This window comes from Typopeltis vanoorti, chromosome 21 (assembly GCF_054136105.1).
Source record: "Typopeltis vanoorti isolate ZY-2024b chromosome 21, IOZ_Tvanoo_1.0, whole genome shotgun sequence".
Taxonomy (NCBI): domain Eukaryota; kingdom Metazoa; phylum Arthropoda; class Arachnida; order Uropygi; family Thelyphonidae; genus Typopeltis; species Typopeltis vanoorti.
In genome coordinates, this window is record NC_143569.1 from 33204446 (window position 1) to 33227022 (window position 22577).

Here is a 22577-nt window from a genome sequence, read left to right on the forward strand (position 1 = left end):
GGTGAAAAGGATTTGAAAAACACAATTCTTGAATAGTTTTATTACTATTATCACATTAGGCCATTGTTCTCCTACATTTTTATGTATTGATATAAATTCATTATCTCAATTATAGGATAAGAAAAAGTAATCTTTTACTCTCACATTATACTATTCCAAATTCCATATTTAATGAATGGGAAGAAATAAAATACAAAATTTCACCCAAAGTTTTAATTATCTAATCTGAGTTTGAATGAGATCTAATAGTTAAAAGTTAAAATTAAAACTTTTGTTCATTGAATTATGATTATGAGATTTAAATTGTCTTATGTACTTTGTTAATAATGTACTATAATGAAAAGATCACTAGAAAAGTGGAATGGAGGCATTAAATTAGGTGGCCAAACAATCACTAACCTACAATACGCAGATGACAATAGCAACAAATCAGCAGGAATTAAAATCCATCCGAAATCAATTAGAATGGGAAAGCTTAAGCCATGGTTTACGAATAAATCATGACAAAACCAAAATAATGGTTTTAAACAATGCAGAAGAGATAGATGTAGAAGGAATTGAAATTGTCGACAATTTCAATTAACTTGGAGTGATAATAACAAAAAAAGATGGATGTAAAAAAGAGATAAGAAGAAGAACAGCACTAGCAAAGAAAGCAATGACTGCTTTAACTAAGATCTGGAAAGACAGGCACATCTCCGAAAAGACCAAAATTATGCCTGTAGAAACCTTAGTTTATCGATATTTCTCTATGCTTCTGAATCTTGGACAATGACAAAATATGACAGAAGAATAATTGAGGCATTCAAGCTCTGGTGCTGGAGAAGATTGTTAAAAGTGTCTTGAACAGAAAAACAAACAAAAGTATCCCAGAAGAACTGAATATCCACACAAGATTGATAAACATAATTGACAAGAGAATAGTGCAATATTTTGGACACATATGTAGAAGGGAAGGCAACTGCCCGGAAAAAATAATCATCCAGGGTAAACTGTGTGGAAAAAGAAAAAGAGGAAAACGACCCTACAGGTGGATTGATCAAATATCAAGAATCACTGGACTTAAACTAGAACAAGCAATAAGAGAAGCACAGGACAGAAAGAAATGGTGACGCATCATCAGGAAGGTCATGAGTCCTCAAGGCATGAGGAGATCCAAGAGAAAGAGAGAGAGAGAGATGTACTTTGTTGATTTTAAATATCAACTAAAAGTTATGAATCAAAATTCACATATACAATTTATTTCAATCACAGATTTGTGTAAATATATTAAAACTATTAATACATGTCTGGTCACCAGGATTCTGTGGTGAGGATCCAGAGATAAGTGACAATGATTGTGGCAGGTTTATGGAAAACTTCCTATGATAATAGACTGAAGGTCTTTGGGGTTCAAAAACTTGCTGATAAGCAAAAATGGGGTGATGCAACACAAGCATATAAGTTATTAAAGGGTTTTTATAGGATTGACATAAACCTGACAAACATTTCACCCAGACCAAAAAATTATGGAAAGTTCAAAGCTATTAGAAGATCTGCTACCAGGAACATTCCAAGAGGCTGTAGAACATGTTACATTCCAGGTTTGACAGAGCACAACGTGGAAATATATGAAAGATATTGAGACCTATATGATAAAGATCCATTTTCATCAGAAACAACTGATGCAGGAGAGGAACTTATAGCAGCACTGTCTGAAAAAAGAAGTCAACAATGGGCAGAGAAAATTAAAAGCTTAGATATGAAGCATAGTAGCAGGGAAGCCTGGCTCTTACTCAAAAAATTATCTGGTGACCCCCACAACAGCAGGTAGTGAAGTTAATATAAATGCCAACCAAATTGCAACTCAGCTATCTCTGAATGGTAAACCAAGTACTGAAGGAAAAATACCTAAAGATTATATTAAAAAAGTAAGGGATTCAGAAAATAATCTCCTTGAAGCACCATTTAAAAACTGCCGATGTAGATATCAGAAACGAGATACTAAGGAATCTGGGAGAAAAGGCAACAGAGTGGTTATTAGAATTTTTCAACTTTTGTTGGAAATTTGCTAAAATACTCAGCATATGGAGGAAAACGAAAGTAATACCTATCCTGAAACTGGGTAAACCTGTTGAGGATCCAAAGAACTATAGGCCTATAGCTCGGGGTGCTAGCCGTTGGCTCACACCCCATCAACCCTCTCCCTGGCCCCCTTTTCCCATAAACCCTTCCCCTTCCTCTAAAAAACCAGTTACTATTTTCAGCCCCCTTTTTCATCATTTTCCCACCCTACAAAAAAGGGCTCCGCTCACCCGTAAAATTAATATATGTATATATTATACAAAAAAAAATGGTATTTTCATATTAATTCTCCCACATTGCCCAAGACTCCCCCCCTTTCAACACCATAATAGCAAAAGGATGTTGTTGCCTGTCATCTACCACAGAAAGATGACAGGCAACAACATCCAAGAAAAGGTATGTGTGAATTTTCTTTTATCATGCTAGATATATTTGTCTCTAAAATACATCTGCAATGCCCTAAGAATTCTGGAGTAAAAAGCCAATGACATTAAAACAGAACCACTCCTAAACAAAAGCAGGCAAAATAGCCATAAAATTAATAGTTTTTAAGAGGAGTAACATGGGAGTTTTCCCAGAAATAATACCTATAATTTAGAAATATTAGAGATGATTGGAGAAGATGGGAATCTATTGAAAACTATTAAGAAAAGGAAAACCACCTACCTTGGTCACATACTAAAGAATGAATCCATACAAAAAACACTTCCAGAAGGAATGATACAAGGAAAAAAGAAGAAGAGGAAAACAAAGAACAGATTGGATGGGAAATATTAAGGACTGGACCTTTTTGTACTATGAAGAATGCAAAAGAAAAGCACAAAACTGTACATGGTGGAAGTCCATGGTAGTCAACCTCCTGGAAGGAGATGACATCTGACAAGAGACAAGTATAATAATACTTTCATCTCTAAACCAGATATGGGAGCGGCCTATATTAATCATACAGTATGGTGCAAAAGAAGTACAGAGTAACACATCACATAGTGCATGTACTGAAGGGAGTGCAAAGTTCACTATGTTTTTTTTTTTTTTTTGTGTGCGCGTGCAGGCATGTGCCATACTGCACTTTAAAAATTCGTTCTGTTTTATTTTCATCCCAATGAAGAATAATCTTCTTCCTTTCCAGTAACTGGCCTAAGGCAGTAGGGCAGTTATCACCTGAAGTTCCTTTAAGATATCGCTATTTCTTTTGAAGTCAAATCTGTTGTATCCAGCTGTTTTGCATATGAATCTCAATTTCAGAGAAAGGTTGTTTCTTTTAAAATAAAATAAAAAAAATAAAATTTCTCTCTTTCATAAGATAAGTAATAACCTAGATATTTTGTGTGCTGTTCTATAATATCAACGTTGATGCAAATTATGCTTCTTATTGGATCTCGGCCTTTACATGTCATGACTTTAGTTTTGGAAGTGGAGATATCATTACTGTGTGTTTTTGCTATTTCATTTAATGAAAGGCTGCTTGCTGTAGTGAATCTTCATTATCTTCAATTAGAACCTGATCATTGGCAAATAAAATTGTATCAATGTTGGTGCAGTCATTTATTTCAATGCCTAAACTGGTTGGTTCCCTCCACTCTCTTATAATATTATTAATATAAATATTAAAGAGTGGTGGTGATAGACTACATCCTTGTCAGACACCTGCATTTATGTTCAGTGATTCAGATTTTTGTGCAGTTTCTTTATTTTAATTTGGTTATTATTACATAAATTGAAAATTGCTTTAATTAACTGGTTAGGATTGTTTTCGACCCTTAAAATTTCCAGTAGCTTATTACAATTGACTTTATCAAAAGCTTTTTTTATAACTGATGAATAAAATATAAAACAATATTGAAAAAATTGAAAAATAATAAACTGGTTAAATACTAGTGTTGGAAAGAAACCTTACAAAGAAATTTAATTTATGTAGCTGATTTGTATCAACCTTTTTTGTTTGAAATGTCAATGTCTAAGTAAACTGAATGTGATAAATGATAAACCATGAGAGGTTTCTTTTAATTAACATGAAAAACAATAAATAAGTAAAAGGAATTCTACTTATTTAAGGCCATATATTTTTAGCCTGAATATTACAGGCCATCATCAGTAGCAACAATAGTTAATTATAAAGTAGAATGCAGACAATGGATTGATTTGAAAAAGTAAGAGCCGTGTGATATTATACATGCAGCAATGCAATGGTATAACTGAGGAATATTCCAATATTGATTATTCACTAGCTATTAAAAAAATAAAATATTGATGTGCGATTAGGATAAGACCTTCTCACATCTTATAGCAAGGGTCAGGAACCTTTTTGAACCAAAGAGCCATTCCACCAAAAAAATTAATTGAAACAAAATTTTTGGAGCCGCAACTTCAATTTGATTTTTTTTTCCTGGTAGCTCAAAGTGGCAGTAAGTTCAAACTTAGGTAAATTTGTTTTTAATTCAGTACTTCCAGATATCAAATACCACTTTTATGTTTGCATATAAATTTTTTATATGTTCAATAAATAACACAACATTAAGTTGGATTAAGGTTTTAATCACAAACATGTTTAAGTAAGTATAATATTGCAAAAAAGTCAGAAATTGTATTGCAAAAAGAATTAGTCCGAACAAAAATACAATATTATATATTTTAATAGATATCTGATTGTTTTAATTTAAAATTCACTAATGAGACTTTTGATGTTGCATCTTCTCAGCCAATTTACTTAAATCTGGATTGTATGTCGTGTACTTTAATAGTAATTCGGCTTTCAAACTTTCATCAGTCAATTTGTTCCTATACTTATTTTTAATGTAATTCATTGAAGAGAAAAATTGTTCGCAATTGTACATTGAACCGAAAAGAGTTAAAACCTCAAAGGTAAGTCGTCTGTCATTTGAATAATTAGTTGGGAAAGAATTCCAACATTTAAATATAACTTCCTGTGGTGTTTCTTCCATAGTTTCCTAATTTTCTTCAATTTGTGCTACCATTTGCTGAAGTTTTTGTACCCAGATGCTTTTATTCTGAATTTCCGGAAGTTCCATTTGAAGTTCTGCAATTGATATTCCCGAAAAATCTTCAATATCTATTAATTTTAAATTGCAATTTAACAGATGTAATATAAATTTTATCATCTCCTGATGTTTTTTAAAATCCTGAAATCTGTTTGTAAATGAATCTAAAATTAGAGTAATCATTTCAGTGAATATTTTGCAATCAACTTTTTCTTGATTTAAATTCAATCTATAATTTTTTATATTTTCAAAATATATAAATTTGTCTTCAGTAACATCCTCAAAAAACACTCTTAGTTTCTGTTCAAAAGGTAAGGACTTCTTCTAGTAATTGTAAGGCTGTGTTTCCCTTCCTTTGCAACTTCAAATTTAGCTTATTAAAATGTTCTGTCATATCAAGCAAAAAATAAAAATTTTTTATCCATTCCAGATTACTGAGAAGTTCCACATGATTTGCGTTATAATTTTTATTGGTTAAGAAAACTATTACTTCTTTTAAACACTGGAAAAACGTTTTAATGAATTTCCTCTTGATAACCATTGTACAAATGTAAATATCACTAAATCTTTATGTTGCCTACCTAGTTCCTCTAAAAATGTGTCAAAAACCCTGTGATTCAATGCCTGAAATCGGATGAAATTAATCATTTCCACAACAACATCCATCACTCATTTTAGTTGTGGTAATAATCCTGAAGAATTTGCAACTAAAGCTTCTTGATGCAAAATGCAATAACTCCATGTGGAATATGAATGGAGAATAATTTAACAAACCCCTTATTTTTCGCAATCATATAAGGTGCGCCATTGGTCGCAATTCATACTACATTATTAATATTTATATTTTTTTCTGTAAACTTGTTAGAAAGTTTTCTCAAATATTTTGACCTGTAGTGTGTCCTTTAAGTGTTAGCATATCAAGAAGTTCTTCTTGAATACCGGAAGATGTGATATATTTAACTATCACACAGCATTGTGCCATATTGAAAATATCATTTGATTCATCTACTGCAATAGATATAAAATTGGCAGAATAAATATCCATAATTTGCATATTTGAAACTTCTGCAGAAATTATTATAATCCATTCCTTGACAGTTCCAGTGAAAGAGGTATATCTTTAATTTTTTTATATATCACGTCCTTATTTTTCATATCTTTAAATAGAATTTCAGGGACATTATACATGCAATTTTTTTAGAAATTCACCATCGGTAAAAAAAGTTTTCCCGCTTTTGCTATTTCAAGGGATAACAAAAAAGTTACTTCAGTAGTATTCGATGAAGATTTCATCCAAGTTGACAAATTTCTTTGCTGAAGCAATGTTTTCTTTTGTAATTCTTCAATTGCCTTTTTTCTATTATCACCCTCAGGATATTTTTTTACTGAAGTCTAAATGCTTTCCTCGAAAATGTCATTCGACATTATGCGATTTGTTATTTTGAAGTCGTAGATGGCAAACTAAATATTGCAGATTTCCAGTAACTTATATAAATGCAAATTTCTCTATCCACATTTTATTGAATCCACTGTTTTCTTTGATTATTTTTCTTTTTTTTGAACTCATATTAGGAGGGTTATTATCACAAACTGATCTGCAAGTAAAACACAAATTCAACATAATAACATAATAAAAATTATTTTGTGCATAACATTACCTATCTATCTATCTATATGTTCACTGAGCATCTACAGATGCTGTATGTCCACTCGATGCTCGGTGATGTGCCACACCAGGCTTCGCCATGTAGTCCTGTTGTTTGCTTTTCTGGTGGCCTCAACCCTCTGAAGATCAGTCACTCCACACACACACCACCGATCCATCTCATTGATGGTCAACCCATTCCTCTTGTTTCAGGAACTTTACCTTCTATTACTATTCTGGGAAGTCCCTCTTCTATCCTTTCTATGTGTCCAAAATATTTTAACTTTCTTCTGTCGATATCCTTAAGGAGCCTTAAAGTTCTACTGATCTTTTCTAACACCCATTCATTTGTACACCTTTCAGTATATGATATCCTCAACAGCCTTCTGTAACATCACATCTGAAAAGTAGATATCCGTTTCTTATCCGACTTCTTTAGGTTCCAAGCCTCGCATCCATAAGTCACTGTTGGAAAAACAACTGCATCCAAAATCCTCAACTTTGTTCCCAGAGAGAGAGAGCTATCCTTCCAGATTTTTGACAGGTCTCTGACTGTTGTTTTAGCCATTCCTAACCTTCTTCTGATGTCTTCCGAACAGCAATTCTTCACATTAAAAACTTGTTTCTCAAGAGCTTCTCTGTTTGTATTTCCTTTGAGAATCATAATCTTTGTGTTGCTAGGATTGCATTGAAGTCCTCTGTTATTACTGATCTTGTTAACTTTGTCAAGAATTAGTCCTAGTTCTTTCATGTCATTATAATGCTGATGATACAGTACAAAGGAGTACTGTATCATCAGCATATGTCAGATTACTGATCAATCTACCTCCTATCCTAATTCCTGTCCTGAGCTCATCTAATGCGTCACTCATGATGTCCTCCGCATATATACTAATCAAGTGAGGAGAAAGTAAACATTGTTTAGTTGAAAAAAGTTGTCAGTTGTTCATGTCATAAAATTTCATGCATAACACACGTCACATGCATAGTATCTAGCGCCACGAAAAGGCCATATCAAAACACAATATTTAGTTGTTTGTATTAATTATGCATTCTTTAATTCAATATAAAAGAGCCGCACTTTGTTCAGCCAAGAGTCGTATGTGGCTCCGGAGCTGCCGGTTCCCAACCTGTCTTATAGGAAGAGGCAGTTGTTCCAATTTAAGTTCAGACAGTGAAATAAGCGTGTTTCAGACTATAAGATATTGCAGTCCTGAAATCTGGCGCACAGTACAGAATAGATATAGACCACAATATCCTATGGTCTGAAACATGCTTACTTCATCTATCTCACTATAAATTTGACATCACACATCAACTATTTTTTTTTTTAATAGTTAATAATTACACTTAATTTTGTCCATTGAGTGTACTATGTAGTACACTCAATGGACAAAGCATTAGAGATACCTACCTAATAGCATGTAGGTTATCCTCTGGCATGAACAACAGCCTGTTATTCATGCTAGAGGAGCACCTACACGGCTGGAATTACCTCTGGCATCTAGTGGAGTTAATGTCTGCCATGCCTGTTGCAACATTGTCAACAACTGTGCTTTAGACATCAGTCAATCTAGATACATGGATCTGATCTCTATGGCATCCCAGAAAAATTCGATTGAATTTAAATCCAGAGACCTTAGGGATCACTGGAAGGTCCCAAACTCAGATTAGTTTGGGACCTTCCAGTGGGACCAACTCAGACGAGCTGACGAGGTGGTTGTGGCCTGGTGGGGCGGCTCTGTTCTGCTGAAACAGATCATCGGCTGCAGAATGTACAAAGGCCATGAAAGTGTGTAGTTGATCAGCCAGCCCATTCTGGTAGCTTACAGCATTTAAAGACATTTCCAGACACACTAAGGGACCTAATGCGTCACATGAGAAGACTCCACAAACCATCACAGAACCATCACCACCTTGAACAGAACTGACCTAGCACGACAGGCCAAGGCCTCATACTGTTGACACCACACAGCACTCTCTGGTGAGTTCAGTACAACTGATAATAGGATTCATCAGACTACACAACTCTGGTCCACTCAGTGGAGGTCCAGTTTTGATGATCCCAACACCAGGCAAGGCACAACACCTGATGATGAGCTATCAGCAGTGCCATGTAATTAGGGCATCAGCACCCATAGCCCATGCTATGCAGGGTACATGGTACCATTTGTCTGTTGACACTACTTGGACCTCTGATATTGAAACTGGATGTCATTTGTGCCACTGTTATCCTGCAGTTGGCCTGTATGAGCCTGGACAGTCTATGTCAACCTCCAGTCATCAATGGTGTGTGGTCAGCCACCACTTGCTCACTGGGCACTGGTACATCCGTTGATGGTATACTCATGATAGATGACCCTTGATACGGTTGTCCTGGAGAACCCCTAGGTTCTTACCCTGGATGACAGAATGACCCATCTGTCTTGGCCCAATAATACATCCACGATCAAAGTCGCTAAGATTGTCACATTTACTCATTGAAACATTCCTCAGTTATACCATTGTCTGCATTGTTTTGTGTATAATGTCACATGGCTCGACTTTCTCAGATAAACCCATTGATCAAATTCTATTTTGCATTTAACTATTGTTGCCACTGATGAGGATGATATTCAGGCTGAAATATATGGCTTTAAATAAGCAGCATTACTTATTCCTTGTGTTTTTCATGTTAATTAAATTAATGTGATAAAACTTATTTTCATGTCTGGTTTAGAAGAATACACATGCAAAAATTAAAGATGCCAAGAAATTATATCCTTGGTTCAGTCCTTTATCCAGAGGCTAATGACTTCACATCAACTGCATTAATATCCCATAATGCAAAGCACACCCCCTTTCAGATGAGTATAATACTAAACATTATGGAAAAGGATCACTACCCAGACCAGTTTTGACCTTTATTGAGGTGTGTTAAAGTGCAGGGATATCTCTCCAAAAACTCTGAGTGATCTACAAGATAACTCTAAACCTCACTGAGTTCTTTTAAAGGATCACTGCTAAACTCATTACTCCTGGCCTGAATCACTTCAGGACAGAAAACTCAGCATTGGCTCCACTCGATAACAAGCAAAAAACCCCACTGAGCAGATTCTTTCTATCCCTCTAGGAATCAAGCAAGTCCAAAGATGAACATCACTAAATGCATCAGCGGGAGCCAGACCAAGAAGAGATGCCAACGTTGAAGTAATGCAGAAGTCATGTCTTTCTCATATACAAGGAGTGAAAAGGTGTATCACCTTATTATTAAAATACTCTGGATTAGCAATAGATGTTGAAAGTTTTTTTTCACTTGGTTATACTATAAATTAAACATACCAAGAAATTTATATTCTTAGTTTAATCTTATATCCAACTGTAAGCAAACAAAGTCCAAAGATGAACATCACTAAATGTCATCAGTGGGAGCCAGACCGAGAAGAGATGCCAAAGTTGAAGTAATGCAGAAGCAGCAGCGTTGCTATAGCTTTTGCTGTCCAGGGTGGTCCCCGAGTTTGCTGCCCCTCCCAATACACATCAAAAATACTACAGAAAGTCAAAACGATGTATAGCGTAAGGTTTCAAAATGCTGCCCAGGGCAGACCCCCCCCCCTAGCTACACCACTGTGCAGATCATATATTTCTCATAAACAAGGAGTGAAAAGGTGTATCACCATATTATTAAAATACTCTGGATTAGCAATAGATGTTGAAAGTTTTTTTTCACTTGGTTATACTATAAATTAAACATGCCAAGAAATGTATATTCTTGATTTAATCCTATATCCAAGTGTAAGCAAACAAAGTTGGCATGTGAAGTACCTTTATGATGAAAGTCTGAGTAGTGGCCCTCTCCCATAATGCTTAGCATTACACACATCTGAAGGGGGTGTGCTTTGCACTATGGGATACCAAGACAACTGATGCAAAGTCATTAGCATATATATATATATATATATAAAATGAAACATGTTTCATCGGATTGTCCGACTTTTTCAGGTGTGGGAACTAACACTATAAGAAACATTGTATCACTATAAAAACGACTATTATAAAATTCAGTTAGCTTTGAACTGTAGCTACAGTCCGTGTTGAAGTTCTATTGTTGGGCATCTGTGTGCGTCTGACTTCACGAGTGTGCCAATATCTGATAGCAGAGCTAGTGTTTTTTATTTGCTTTCTATGTTCCCATGTCTGAAGAAGCCAGACAATCCGATAAAACATGTTGTGTTTTGAATAAATTTAATTGTTTTTTCTAGTTCTCGGATCTAAGTCAGTGTGTGTGTGTATATATATATATATATATATATATATATATATATATATATATGTGTGTGTGTGTGTTAAAGATTAAAAGCTATTTTAAACCTGGTTTTACTCCATTTCCCAAGTAAGCAAACAGACAAGTAAGTCAAGTTTGCACCTGCAAGTATTGCAAGTCTAAGTGATCCCACACGTAGTGCAAGGCAACTCATGGTAAAAGGTGGATAAGCTCTGATCACTATTCTTAATATTTACCCTTAATGCAAAGCACATCTCCTGGAGGAGATGTATGATGCTATTAATTAAAGGCAAGGGGCCACTATCCAGACCGGTTTTGACCTTTATTGAGGTCTCATCAGTGGGAGCCAGGCTAGAAATACCAAGATTTTAGTAATAGAGAGCTTAAGTGTTTTACCAGAACAAGTTACCATAAGGTGTTTTAACCTTATTAAGTAAAAATCTCAGGAGGAGAGATAGATGTAGAAAGTATTGTACCTTGGGTATAATAAATGTTAAAGATACCAAGTGTGTGTGTGTGTGTGTGTGTGTGTGTGTGTGTGTGTGTGTACACACACACACACACACACAAGTAGTTCAATCATGAAGACACTTCACATGCAAACTTTGTTTGCTTACACTTGGATAAAGGATTAAACCAAGAATATAATTTCTTGTTTCTTGGCATCTGTAATTTATAGTATAACCAAGTGAAAAAAAACTTTCAACATATGAGCAAAATAAACAACAATGAAATCCAAATAAGAACCATTAACCACACTACCGGCCAAAACGTCTATAAACATGAAGGTTATCATGGATGCATATTAAAATTGTAATACCATTGATATTACATTGAAATATATGTGGATACGAATCATATGAGGATGCGTATTTTATCCATAGTGGCCGGTTAGGTGGTTAAACTGAGACAGGGGGAAAAAAAAAAGTACAGCATTAAGAGTGCAAGAATATTTAAAATAATCATGGAATAATGAACTCACTCGAAATATTATACGTGATACATTATTAAAGAAATTTATTTTAAACACAAGTTACACGCGTGCACAAAAAATAAATAATAAAAGAATTACACATTTACTTTCACGTGTTACTTCCAAGGCATATAAGTGCTAAAAATTAAAGCGGATGATTTTTAAAGTAAAATTAAGTACACCAGATTTTAGTTTTATGCATATAAAGCAAAATTTCAATTATCTGACTATAAATTAATGATGGATTCACAGTATCCACTATTTCTATTCCAAAATTTAAGTTAATAAAAATCAAAGAAGTGCCAGTTATCTACTAGAATGGAAGCAGGTTTCTAATTTTATCGTGATCTCGATGGAGTCAAAGCCTCATCAAGGAAGTCATCACTGTTATTTAAAAAGCCTTATATCATGTATTAGCATCTTGTTCTACTCAACTTCCATATTCTACAAAAAAATTTCCTGATATTAATCTAGTAACAATGGTTACCAGATTAATATCCTTATACCTTACAGGGGTGCTTAAGGGTCAAAGCTGTATAACTGAGAGGAGACCTCCACATAGCCTTTAAAGGAATGCGGAGAACCGACCAGGGCTTCTGACCTAATGTCCAATCCTCACCTTCTCATGGTGCACCCTGTTGGGTATCTAATTGATACTGAACGAACGAGGATGGGCTGGCAATTTGGGATTTAGCCGACCAAATTGTATTCTTATTGGTTAAACCAAAATAAAAAATGATGGTACAACATGACAAAATTTCATGCCGGCTGGGGCGTCGCCCGGTTAAACAAGGCCCCCGTTGTTTTCGCCAGGGAACCAGGGCGAACAGCGAAAAGTCAGCTACTGGAACAAATCTGAAAACAAACCCCAACTCAACATCACCAGAGTTAAAGATCGGTACTATCAATGTAAGAAGCCTGAATGGCAAAGAAATGGAGCTAGCTGAGGAATTAGATAAGTACCAGATCGACATAATAGGGGTGACTGAAACAAAAAAGACCAAAACTGGTGAGATCTTTCTGAGCAATAAATACAAAATGTTATATTCAGGCAATGACAATCAAGGAAAAGAAGGAGTAGCCATAGTATTCAACACAAAATACGAGGCTAATCTTCTTGAATGGCAGTCAGTCTCAAGTAGAGTAATGTGGGCAAATATCAGAATGGGGAACTGGACAATGAGACTTATTTGTGCCTATGGTCCCACAGAAGGTTCTACTAAGGTGGAAGTGGAGGAATTTTTTGAGGCTTTAGAAAAAGCAACTGACACAATGAAAAAGGAAAAGTTGGTCCTTATTGGGGATCTAAATAGTAGAGTAGGAAATGATTGTGAGACATACAAAAATATTTTGGGAAAATTTGGAGAAAAGAGCAAAGCTAATAATAATGGCAAATATCTGTTGGATTTCTGCTCAGGACATGGACTGGTTATTACTAACACCATGTTCTAACATAAAAATGTGCACAAATTCACATGGAGAGAAGAGGCTAGGAATAAGAAAAGTCTCATTGACTATGTTATTGTTGATAGTGATGTTTTCTCCCTGGTGCAGGACACCAGAGTGTACAGAGGATTTGAAATTGGAAGTGATCACTATTTAGTCTTGAGCAGGATAAAATTGAATTTCATATTGAAAAGAATAACATGTAAGAAAGTTTTAAAGCGAATAAAAGGTTGAGCAGCTCTCAGATGTGAACTGTAGACTAAAATACAGAAAGATTATTGAAAAGAAAATGAAAGAGTTTGAGAACAGGAATCAAGCCTTGGAGATTCAGTGGCAAACTCTGAAGGAAACATTGATTGATTCTGCCAGAGAGGCATGTGGTGAGGTTGTGTGCAAGGATAAAAAAATCAGAACTCCCTGGTGGACACAGGAAGTTAAAGAGGTAGTGAAGGAAAAGAAGAAAGCATATCAAAAGTTCCTGGCAAATAAGTCAGCTTTTACTCTTACAGAATACAGAGACAAATGTAAGAAAGCTAAACAGTGTGTAAAACTAGCTAAACAAAAGTCATGGGAGGACTTTGGCAAGAATATAGAAAATAAATATCAAGAAGGTGGCAAAATATTCTGGAGGTTGTTGAAGAAGCTTAGGAATGGAGGAAAGAGTGCTGTAAAAGGAATTAGAGATGATAAAGGTGAAATGAAAACAGGAGAAAAAGATATCCTTGAAGTATGGAGTAATTACTTTGAAAAACTGCTAAATGAAACAAGTAGTGATGACAGCACAGTGATAAAAAACACTGACCAGGCATGCAGTCAGGAATACATATCCATACTTGAAGTAGAAAAAGCCATCAAAGGCTTGAAATGTGGAAAGGCAGCAGGAGTAGATGATATTCGACCAGAAATGCTGAAGTATGGTGGTATAAGAGTCTTACAGTGGCTGCACTGCATAGTTCAGAAAGCCTGGACAGAGGGACGAATTCCCGATGATTGGAGTAGAGCTCTCATAGTACCCATATATAAAAAGGGAAATAAAACTGAATGTGAGAATTACAGAGGTATTTCCCTACTGAGTGTTCCTGGCAAGATCTATGCAAGTATACTTGAGAAACGGTTGAGAAGAATTGTGGAAGAAAAGCTTGGTGAAGAACAAGCTGGATTCAGGCCAAATAGAGGCTGTCAGGATCAGATCTTCACTTTACGACAAATAGTCGAGAAAGCATGGGAATATAACAAAGATCTGTATTTAAGTTTTGTCGATTTGGAAAAGGCATATGACAAGGTGCCAAGAGAGAAGCTATTCAATACGCTGCAGTTATATGGTGTCAATGGGGCATTATATCAAGCAATACTTAGTCTTTATTTGAGTTGTGAGTCAGCAGTTAGAATTGAAGGAAGTACAGGAAGATGGTTTAATGTTAAATCTGGTGTGAGACAAGGATGTACATTATCCCCTCTGTTATTCATTATCTATATGGATCACATTATGAAGGAATGTGGTATTAAACCTGATATCAAAATTGGAGATGTTAATGTCAGCTCTTTGCTTTATGCGGATGATGTTATACTTCTAAATAAATCCGCTACAAGTCTGCAAGATTCTCTGACTAAATTGAATAGCTGTTGTAATAGATATGGTATGAAGGTCAGCAATAAAAAGACAAAGACAATGAAAATAGGCAGAATCATTGAAAATGTCAACTGTGTTGTGAATGGAGAACCGGTGGAACAAGTAAAACATTTCAGCTACTTAGGCACAATTTTTACTGAAGATGGTAAACTAAATATAGAAATAGACAACAGAATCAGCAAAGCTGGTATCGTGGGAAGTCAATTGAATAAATTCATATGGAATAAGAAAGAAATTAGTCGGAACACTAAATTAGCTGAATACAAGACTGTGTTCAAACCAATTTTAACTTATGGATCTGAGAGCTGGGTCAGAAGTAAAACACTTGACCAAAGACTAGAGACCGCAGATATGAGAGTCCTCAGAAAGATTAGAGGCATGAACAGATGGCATCAATGGCAATATCATATTAAAAATGAGGATATTAGGAAAGAACTTGACATTGTCAGCATCCAGGAATGCGTTAGCAGAGCTAATCTCAGATGGTATGGTCACTTAAATAGAATGGGAGAGGAAAGATTAGCAAAACAAGTGTTCTCTGCCAGGTTGGCAGGAAAACGACCCAGAGGAAGACCAAGATATAGGTGGATTGATACGGTACAAAGTGCCTTAGACGATAGAAATATAAGATCTGATAATGTTGGAGTCTTGACAAGTAACAGACTGATTTGGAGGAAAATTGTAGATAGGAAGTTAGTGATGATGTAATTTTTCATGTAGTACTGTCATATCCTGTACACCCCTTGAGGGTACATGGCAGGAATTTGATGATGATGATACCTTGCAACACAGAATTTTTTTGAAAGTGAATTGGAGCCCAATTCACTTGCAAAATATGAAATTTCTCATTTAGAGCCTTTAACATCTGCTCTGCTCCCTAGAGTTCACTCCAACATTACATAATCTACAAATTCATTTATTTATTATGCGACTCCCAACCACAAAAAGTTATAAACTTATAGTACATTAGTACCATTGATGGGCTAAAGATTTTTTCTATTTTTATTAATTTTTCTAATTTTTTTTTATGTTTCAATTAATTTTAACCAGGTCTAGCAACCCTGCTCCAGAGTAACTTTTTCAAGCCATTTCAGGCTTCTAATAAGTGCATGTGTTGGGGGCAGGAGTGGTCTCACACCAGGCATTCATCTATGGCTTACAGAATATCAAATACATCTGTGTTCATGATGCTACTGGAACTCACAGTCTGTTGGTAGGTTGGAGAGAAGATATGCTAACAACTCATTCAACCAGGCCAGGAAACAACTGTATATTCTCATTCAAAATTCCTAGAGAAACGCATCCAGTATTTTTTTGATATCCAATTTGGACAAGGATCTCCTGCAATATGAAGAACACACAACCAGAATTTTAGACTTCTCTAGATTACTTCTCATTAATGGGAAACCATGCAACTTCCCCTTAACGCATAATCATAAACCATGTGGCAACTCAGTTTGTACTCTTTATACCTAATCATGATTCTCACAGAATGGCTAGCACAGCATTATATTGCCGGGCCAGTGTATCTTTTATTAGTTTTGTTCCTTTTTTTTGTTTTCATTACTTAATTCTTATTCTTTGAAAACCTATAGTCCATTTGATTGCTCATCTTTGTTTACTAGGTTTTTTTATTCAAGTTTCTTTTTTGGCTCTTGAATATACATATTTATGTTCACATAACTGTGCTTTATTCTCAACACTCTGTCTTCTAAAAATATTGAACCAGGTATGTCCTTTTAATTATTCTTAATATAAATTTTAAGAAATCTATATTATATTTAAATTAGCCTTTGGTTAGAAAGTATAATAGCTTCACAAACAAATAAGTCTTGCTATATCTTGATATTGCTTCAAATTAGGAGCAACGTTAAATAACATTTCATAAAATTTCTTATTTCTCTAATTAAACATTCAAGAACTAACATTTCTGTGTCTCACAAAACATTAGTATGTAATGAACAATGGAAATTCCAAACCTAACAGATTACAACTATGTGCTATAACAATGATCAACTCTTTCTGATGCAGTCAGGTGAAAACAGTAAACTCTCATTATAGCAGACCCAAACAAACCAGAGAAATAACTTGTCATTGTGCAATGTTCACTATGGAGAATTTTGAGCAAACAAGACTGCCTCTCTTATCCATTCCTGGAAAATAAATACTAAGAAGGTATTGAAATTCAGGTTGATGGGTTTTTTTGAACTTATCTCACACCAAGAGTTGAGCTACTGGAAAATTATAACCTCCAATCTTACTAGATATGAAAGTGATAGAATTATCATACAGTTTTTCATTATACTGCATTAATATTAACTCTATTCAATCACATATTCATCTAATGATAAGTGCTCAATCCTTGATTCTGCATAGACAAAAGGATTTGGGTTGATTAATGACTTATTTATTACTGATTCAGTCTACCCTTTAAAAATGTGGTACCTGGCTAAGATTATTACCAACAGTCAAATGGACAAAAATAATACCTACAAGTTTATCATCTAATCCTAGTAGTTTTTAGAGATACAGGAAAATAGTATCAGAAATAACACAAATGCAAAGAGTACTGATATATTACATGCTATATGTAACTGCAATGTTTTTCTTTCTTCCTTCCTTCCCCCTCCAAATCAGCTATTTCGCAATAATTGCTGACAAGTGTTTTTATCACTCCTACAGAAAAATAATTGAGATATGAAGTATTACAAGCTAATAAGTGGAATCAACCTTGGAACGCAATTTGCATCACTTGACCAAGAACCAAATTGATGTTTTTGGAAAAAACATCGATTTGGCGATTGGTGAAAAAGGAACTTATTCCATTTGGCATTTAGTTCTTTGAAACAAAACTGTGAAAATATAGACTCATGCTTAGTCTCAATTATTTTATAGGTAGGTTACATCATTCATTATACATAAGATGGCAAATTAATCTCTAAATTTGGCGCTTGGTAAAGTGATGCATAACACGGTTCCATTTAAATGAAGACATAAAACAATGTTATTGAACTGTCTTTCAAATATGACATAATAAACTGAGTTTCACTTCATGGTGTAGTTTATAGACATGGCATAGATACTTTAACATCTCAACTGCTCATTTATAAGCTACATTACCATGAAATTCAAGCTTTCTCATTTGGGAGAACAGTAATATTTTTGCAGGGAAAAGTAGATTTTGTAGACAACAGGGAACTGTTTTAAAAATTGCCACCTTCAGGTTTTGGGCTGATTTTCGATGAACTATAACATTTAAATCTTTCTAGTAAGGAAGCAAAATGAGTAGAAATCTCATCTAGGTATGGTTAGGGAGAAAGACTATCTGAAATCTGCATTTGATTTAATGCCTTTTGTGTATAAAATAACTTATATGCAGAGATAATGAAGTCAACTCTCATTATGGCAAACTTGTAGGAACCACATGAACAGTTTGTTATAGTGGATTTCTCTTTTAGCACAGCATTGTGCATTGGTCAGAACTTTTCAGTAGCTTAATAAATTGAGAGAGCTTGTTAAAGTGAGAGTCAATTGTGTGTGTATGTGTGCGTGTATACACATACAAACACAGTATACTTTTTAAATAAAAAAAATAATAATAATAACTAAAAATAAAATAAGCACCAGTACTCATTTTTTGCTAGCAGGAAAAGTTTAATATTCAAGGATATTATTATTATTACATGACACTTCCATATGAAATGAAAACTAAAAAATATTTACTAATACTGCTACTTCGTAGTGTGATAATGTTTTTGGAATAAGAAAAACAAATTAAGTAGATGACACGTGTTATTAATTATAAATCTATTGTATAAGTATTTAAAAAAAATAAGTAAAATGAATATGAATAAGAAAATAAAAGAGTTTTAAGAAAAAAAACGTTTTAATATAGCACTAAATACAGTACAATGAGCTTATAACATAGTGCAAAATATCACATTTACAGGAAACTGGTTCATTCGTATGTACTTCACTAGGTGCAGAAACTGACTGGTTAATTTACATAAAGAAAACTTTCAAAAAGTAAAAAATTTTTATGACTTTTGCATTCAAGATTCTATATAATATTAATTTGTAATTTGTAAAAATGTGCTTGCCTTATGGGAAAATGCAATTAAGCAAGTTCCTGCTTGAAGTACAATCACTTGAACATAACCTTATTATCATTACTTGCTATATAAAGTTTTATATAGCAAGTAGTGATAATAGATACAGTTCAAAAAATGCATATTTCATTAAAACAAGCTTATTTGAATAGTAGGTAAATGTCTAAAAATTAAATGAATATTAGAAATTTCTAATGCACAGCATGTAGATATATTGTGTCACTATATATACAAATGTGTATATGTACATATATATATGTGTGTATTTGTGTACACACACACACACACACACACACACACACACACACACACACACACACACACACACACACACACAGAACATCCATATCAATTTATGACCTTTTAAATAAGTGAGATTATCATGAAAACACTGTACACAAAAAGAACTGTGAACAAATTTATGTTAAGAGTGACCATATTTACTCGAATATAACTTGCACTTTTTTTTTCCCCAAAATTCAAGTTAGAAAATTGTGGTGCAGATATATGCAGGGATTTTTGGAAACTAGTTTTTCAGGAAAAAACTGAAGATGGGTATGACTTACCAAGAATCTACTATTCACTATTGCTATTTCCTGGTGTGCACTGTGAAAGTCATCAACCCAAATACCCATCTTCTCTCCCATCCAGGACAATTTAATGAGAAAACTGAATGACCAGCAGGGCATGAAACGGACAGCAATGGTAGACCAGTAGAGATAGGGCAGCTATGAAGATGTGCATATGATTGGTGAGGCATTAGCAAAAGATCATGTGACTCAACGACAAAGGCAAGTGACAACTGTTGAGTTGAAATGTTGATCCTCTTCAAATGAATTTCAAAATATCTGAAACTATCTTAACAACATATACTACTAAATGGACGAAACACCACCATGCTGGGGTGGTGTTTCGCCCATTTATCAGTCTGATGTTAATGACATCAAAAATTTTAAATGCAATCAAACAAACACTTCTTTCTTTTAGGGTTAATATTCTGTATCATAAATATTCTGTAACACAATTTTACAGAGTTTATAGATAAGATTGTTTTAAAAATTGTATCCCACAAGAAGATTTAATTAAGATATTAGCAAATATCACATATAGTAAAATCAGAAAAACTTACACTGTTGGGCAAAACAGAAACACTTATTTCATGAAAATTTGGACAAATGTTTGGATGATAGTTTTTAGTTAGATACTGTGTTGTTTGGTGGTACAACATATGGTTTTGCTTGAGTCTATACAGCATAGTTTCTGTGGGAGGGGACATGTGATTCATTACTTAGTGTTGATTTTATCCTAGTTCATTAATTGCACTATTTGTTTTACTTGCATCTGCAGTATAGTGGCTGTTGGGAGGACATGTTATTTACCGTGGTGAGCAAGTTACTATCGATCCAATGTGAATGTGTTTAAACTTTTTTCATCTACAAGGTGTATGCAAAACTTTCCAATTTCTTTCTTCATGAATTAAAATCAGGGGCATGAGTTATATTCGGGTAAATATAGTATTCTTATAAATAGAACATACTGAAGTTGAAATGTTAATTTACTGATTAGCATGTTATGTTTTGTTATCTCATCTCAAGGATATGGTAACAAGCCAAAATTTCTTTTTCGGAATTTTCAACAATAAAAAGGAACTTACTATCTGCTTTTATCCTATAACCATCACCTTTTAAAACCTTGAATTGCCATTACATTTTTTTTTTATCATTATATTAGTGAATGTAAAATGTTCATAAATATTCTGTAACACAATTTTACAGAGTTTATAGATAAGATTGTTTTAAAAATTGTATCCCACAAGAAGGTTTAATTAAGATATTAGCAAATATCACATAGAGTAAAATCAGAAAAACTTACACTGTTGGGCAAAACACATGTTAGATCTACACCTTCTACAAATGCCTGAAGTAACTGATAAAGGTGCCTGGATGTAACTGCATGTTCTAAATCATTTTTAAGATCATTTTCATCAGAACATGTCCTCAATGCAAACTTCTTTTCAAGATATTTTGCCCTGATAAATTCATATCTTTCCTCCCTAAATTGGGAAGAATTTTTCAGTCTATATTAACATTTCAAAAATTGTACATAAAAAAAATTTATAATTTTTTTTATATGTATAATGAGATTTAAAGCGAGACAACAACTCACAATATTTAGATAAAATCACCTGTTTTAATAGAATAAATGTAAATAGGCAAAAGGTCTTCAATAAAGCTAAAGAACATTCAGAAATGGGGAGGGGCGGGGATCAGAATAATTATAAAATACGGAAATGTAATATATATATATACATATTGCAGCTGAGATTTGAGGTAATAAATGAACTATTCATGACTACTAATGTAGAAAAGCTTAAGCATTGGTTATATTCATTAACCTTTTAATGGTATTAATCTGCAACATTAAAAAAAGTATGTAGAGGTTGTTATAAATTTAATAGGCAATTTGTTATTATCCTAAGATCACAGACTCATCTAGGAGGTTCCTTTCATCATACACACAGCTCATTATACCGTGGCTTAAAACATTCATATTCTATGCAGATACCATGCTCTCATGAAATGCATACCAATCATTCACAACTCTCCATGCAAAAAACCTACTTTTTCACTCCCTTGTGCACACCCTCGTTATACAGTATCCAGGGAAGACCTCTTGTTCTCCCCAATCTCCCACCATTTTATGAAAACCTCTTCAACATTGATCTCATAACAACCCCTTATCAACTTATATGTCTATCATATCACCCCTCTTCCTCCTATCCACTAGACTCTGCAAATTGCATCTTCTCAACTTCTCTTTATATTCAACATTACAGAGATCAGAAACTATTTTGGTCAATCACCTCTAGACCCTCCACAACATCTCTTCATCATTTTGAAAACCTGGTGATCAAATCTGTGCACAGTAGTCCATATGTGACTTAATCAGAACCTTTTACAAAGGAACCAGAATCTCCTTACAGTCAGTGTCCTCTGCATCATTATCAGAATTCATTCTATTGTTCTCACAGTTTTGGCAATACGTCCTCTAAATTTTAGATCCTTATCTACCATCATCCCAAGATCTCTTATTTGCTCTTCCAACAATATATCCCCACCAAGAGTAAATTCTACATCCCAACTTTGTTCCAAATGTTGAAACCTTACATTTCACAATATCAAACTGGCATCCCCACTAATGTGCCCATTCACTCAGCCTATTCAAGTTTCTTGTAAGGACAGAACATCTGCTCTTCTTCTTCTCATAGGTCTTTTCAACTTTGCCTCATCTACAAACAATTAAATATCCCCATTCAAGTCTTCCCTATCACTAACAAATAGGTTAACCTCCCTACTGGCGAGGTGGATCAAATAGTGAGACCAAATTGAACTTCTTATCCATGTTATACAATGGGTGTCACAGAATCGTATCCATTTTTAGCTAGAT

At 34.2% G+C, this 22577-nt stretch overlaps 1 protein-coding gene across 3 annotated transcripts in view; it reads right to left on the reverse strand.

Annotated features, from left to right (window-relative positions):
• The window catches only part of Asap (ArfGAP domain of ASAP), a 718739-nt gene that overhangs the window by 322496 nt on the left and 373666 nt on the right, over positions 1 to 22577 (reverse strand). For all 3 annotated transcript variants that reach the window (XM_090411444.1, XM_090411445.1, XM_090411443.1), the window contains exon 18: positions 21003 to 21183. In XM_090411444.1, the coding sequence (XP_090267570.1) occupies positions 21003 to 21183 (181 nt within the window). The remainder of the gene's footprint in view (positions 1 to 21002; positions 21184 to 22577) is intronic.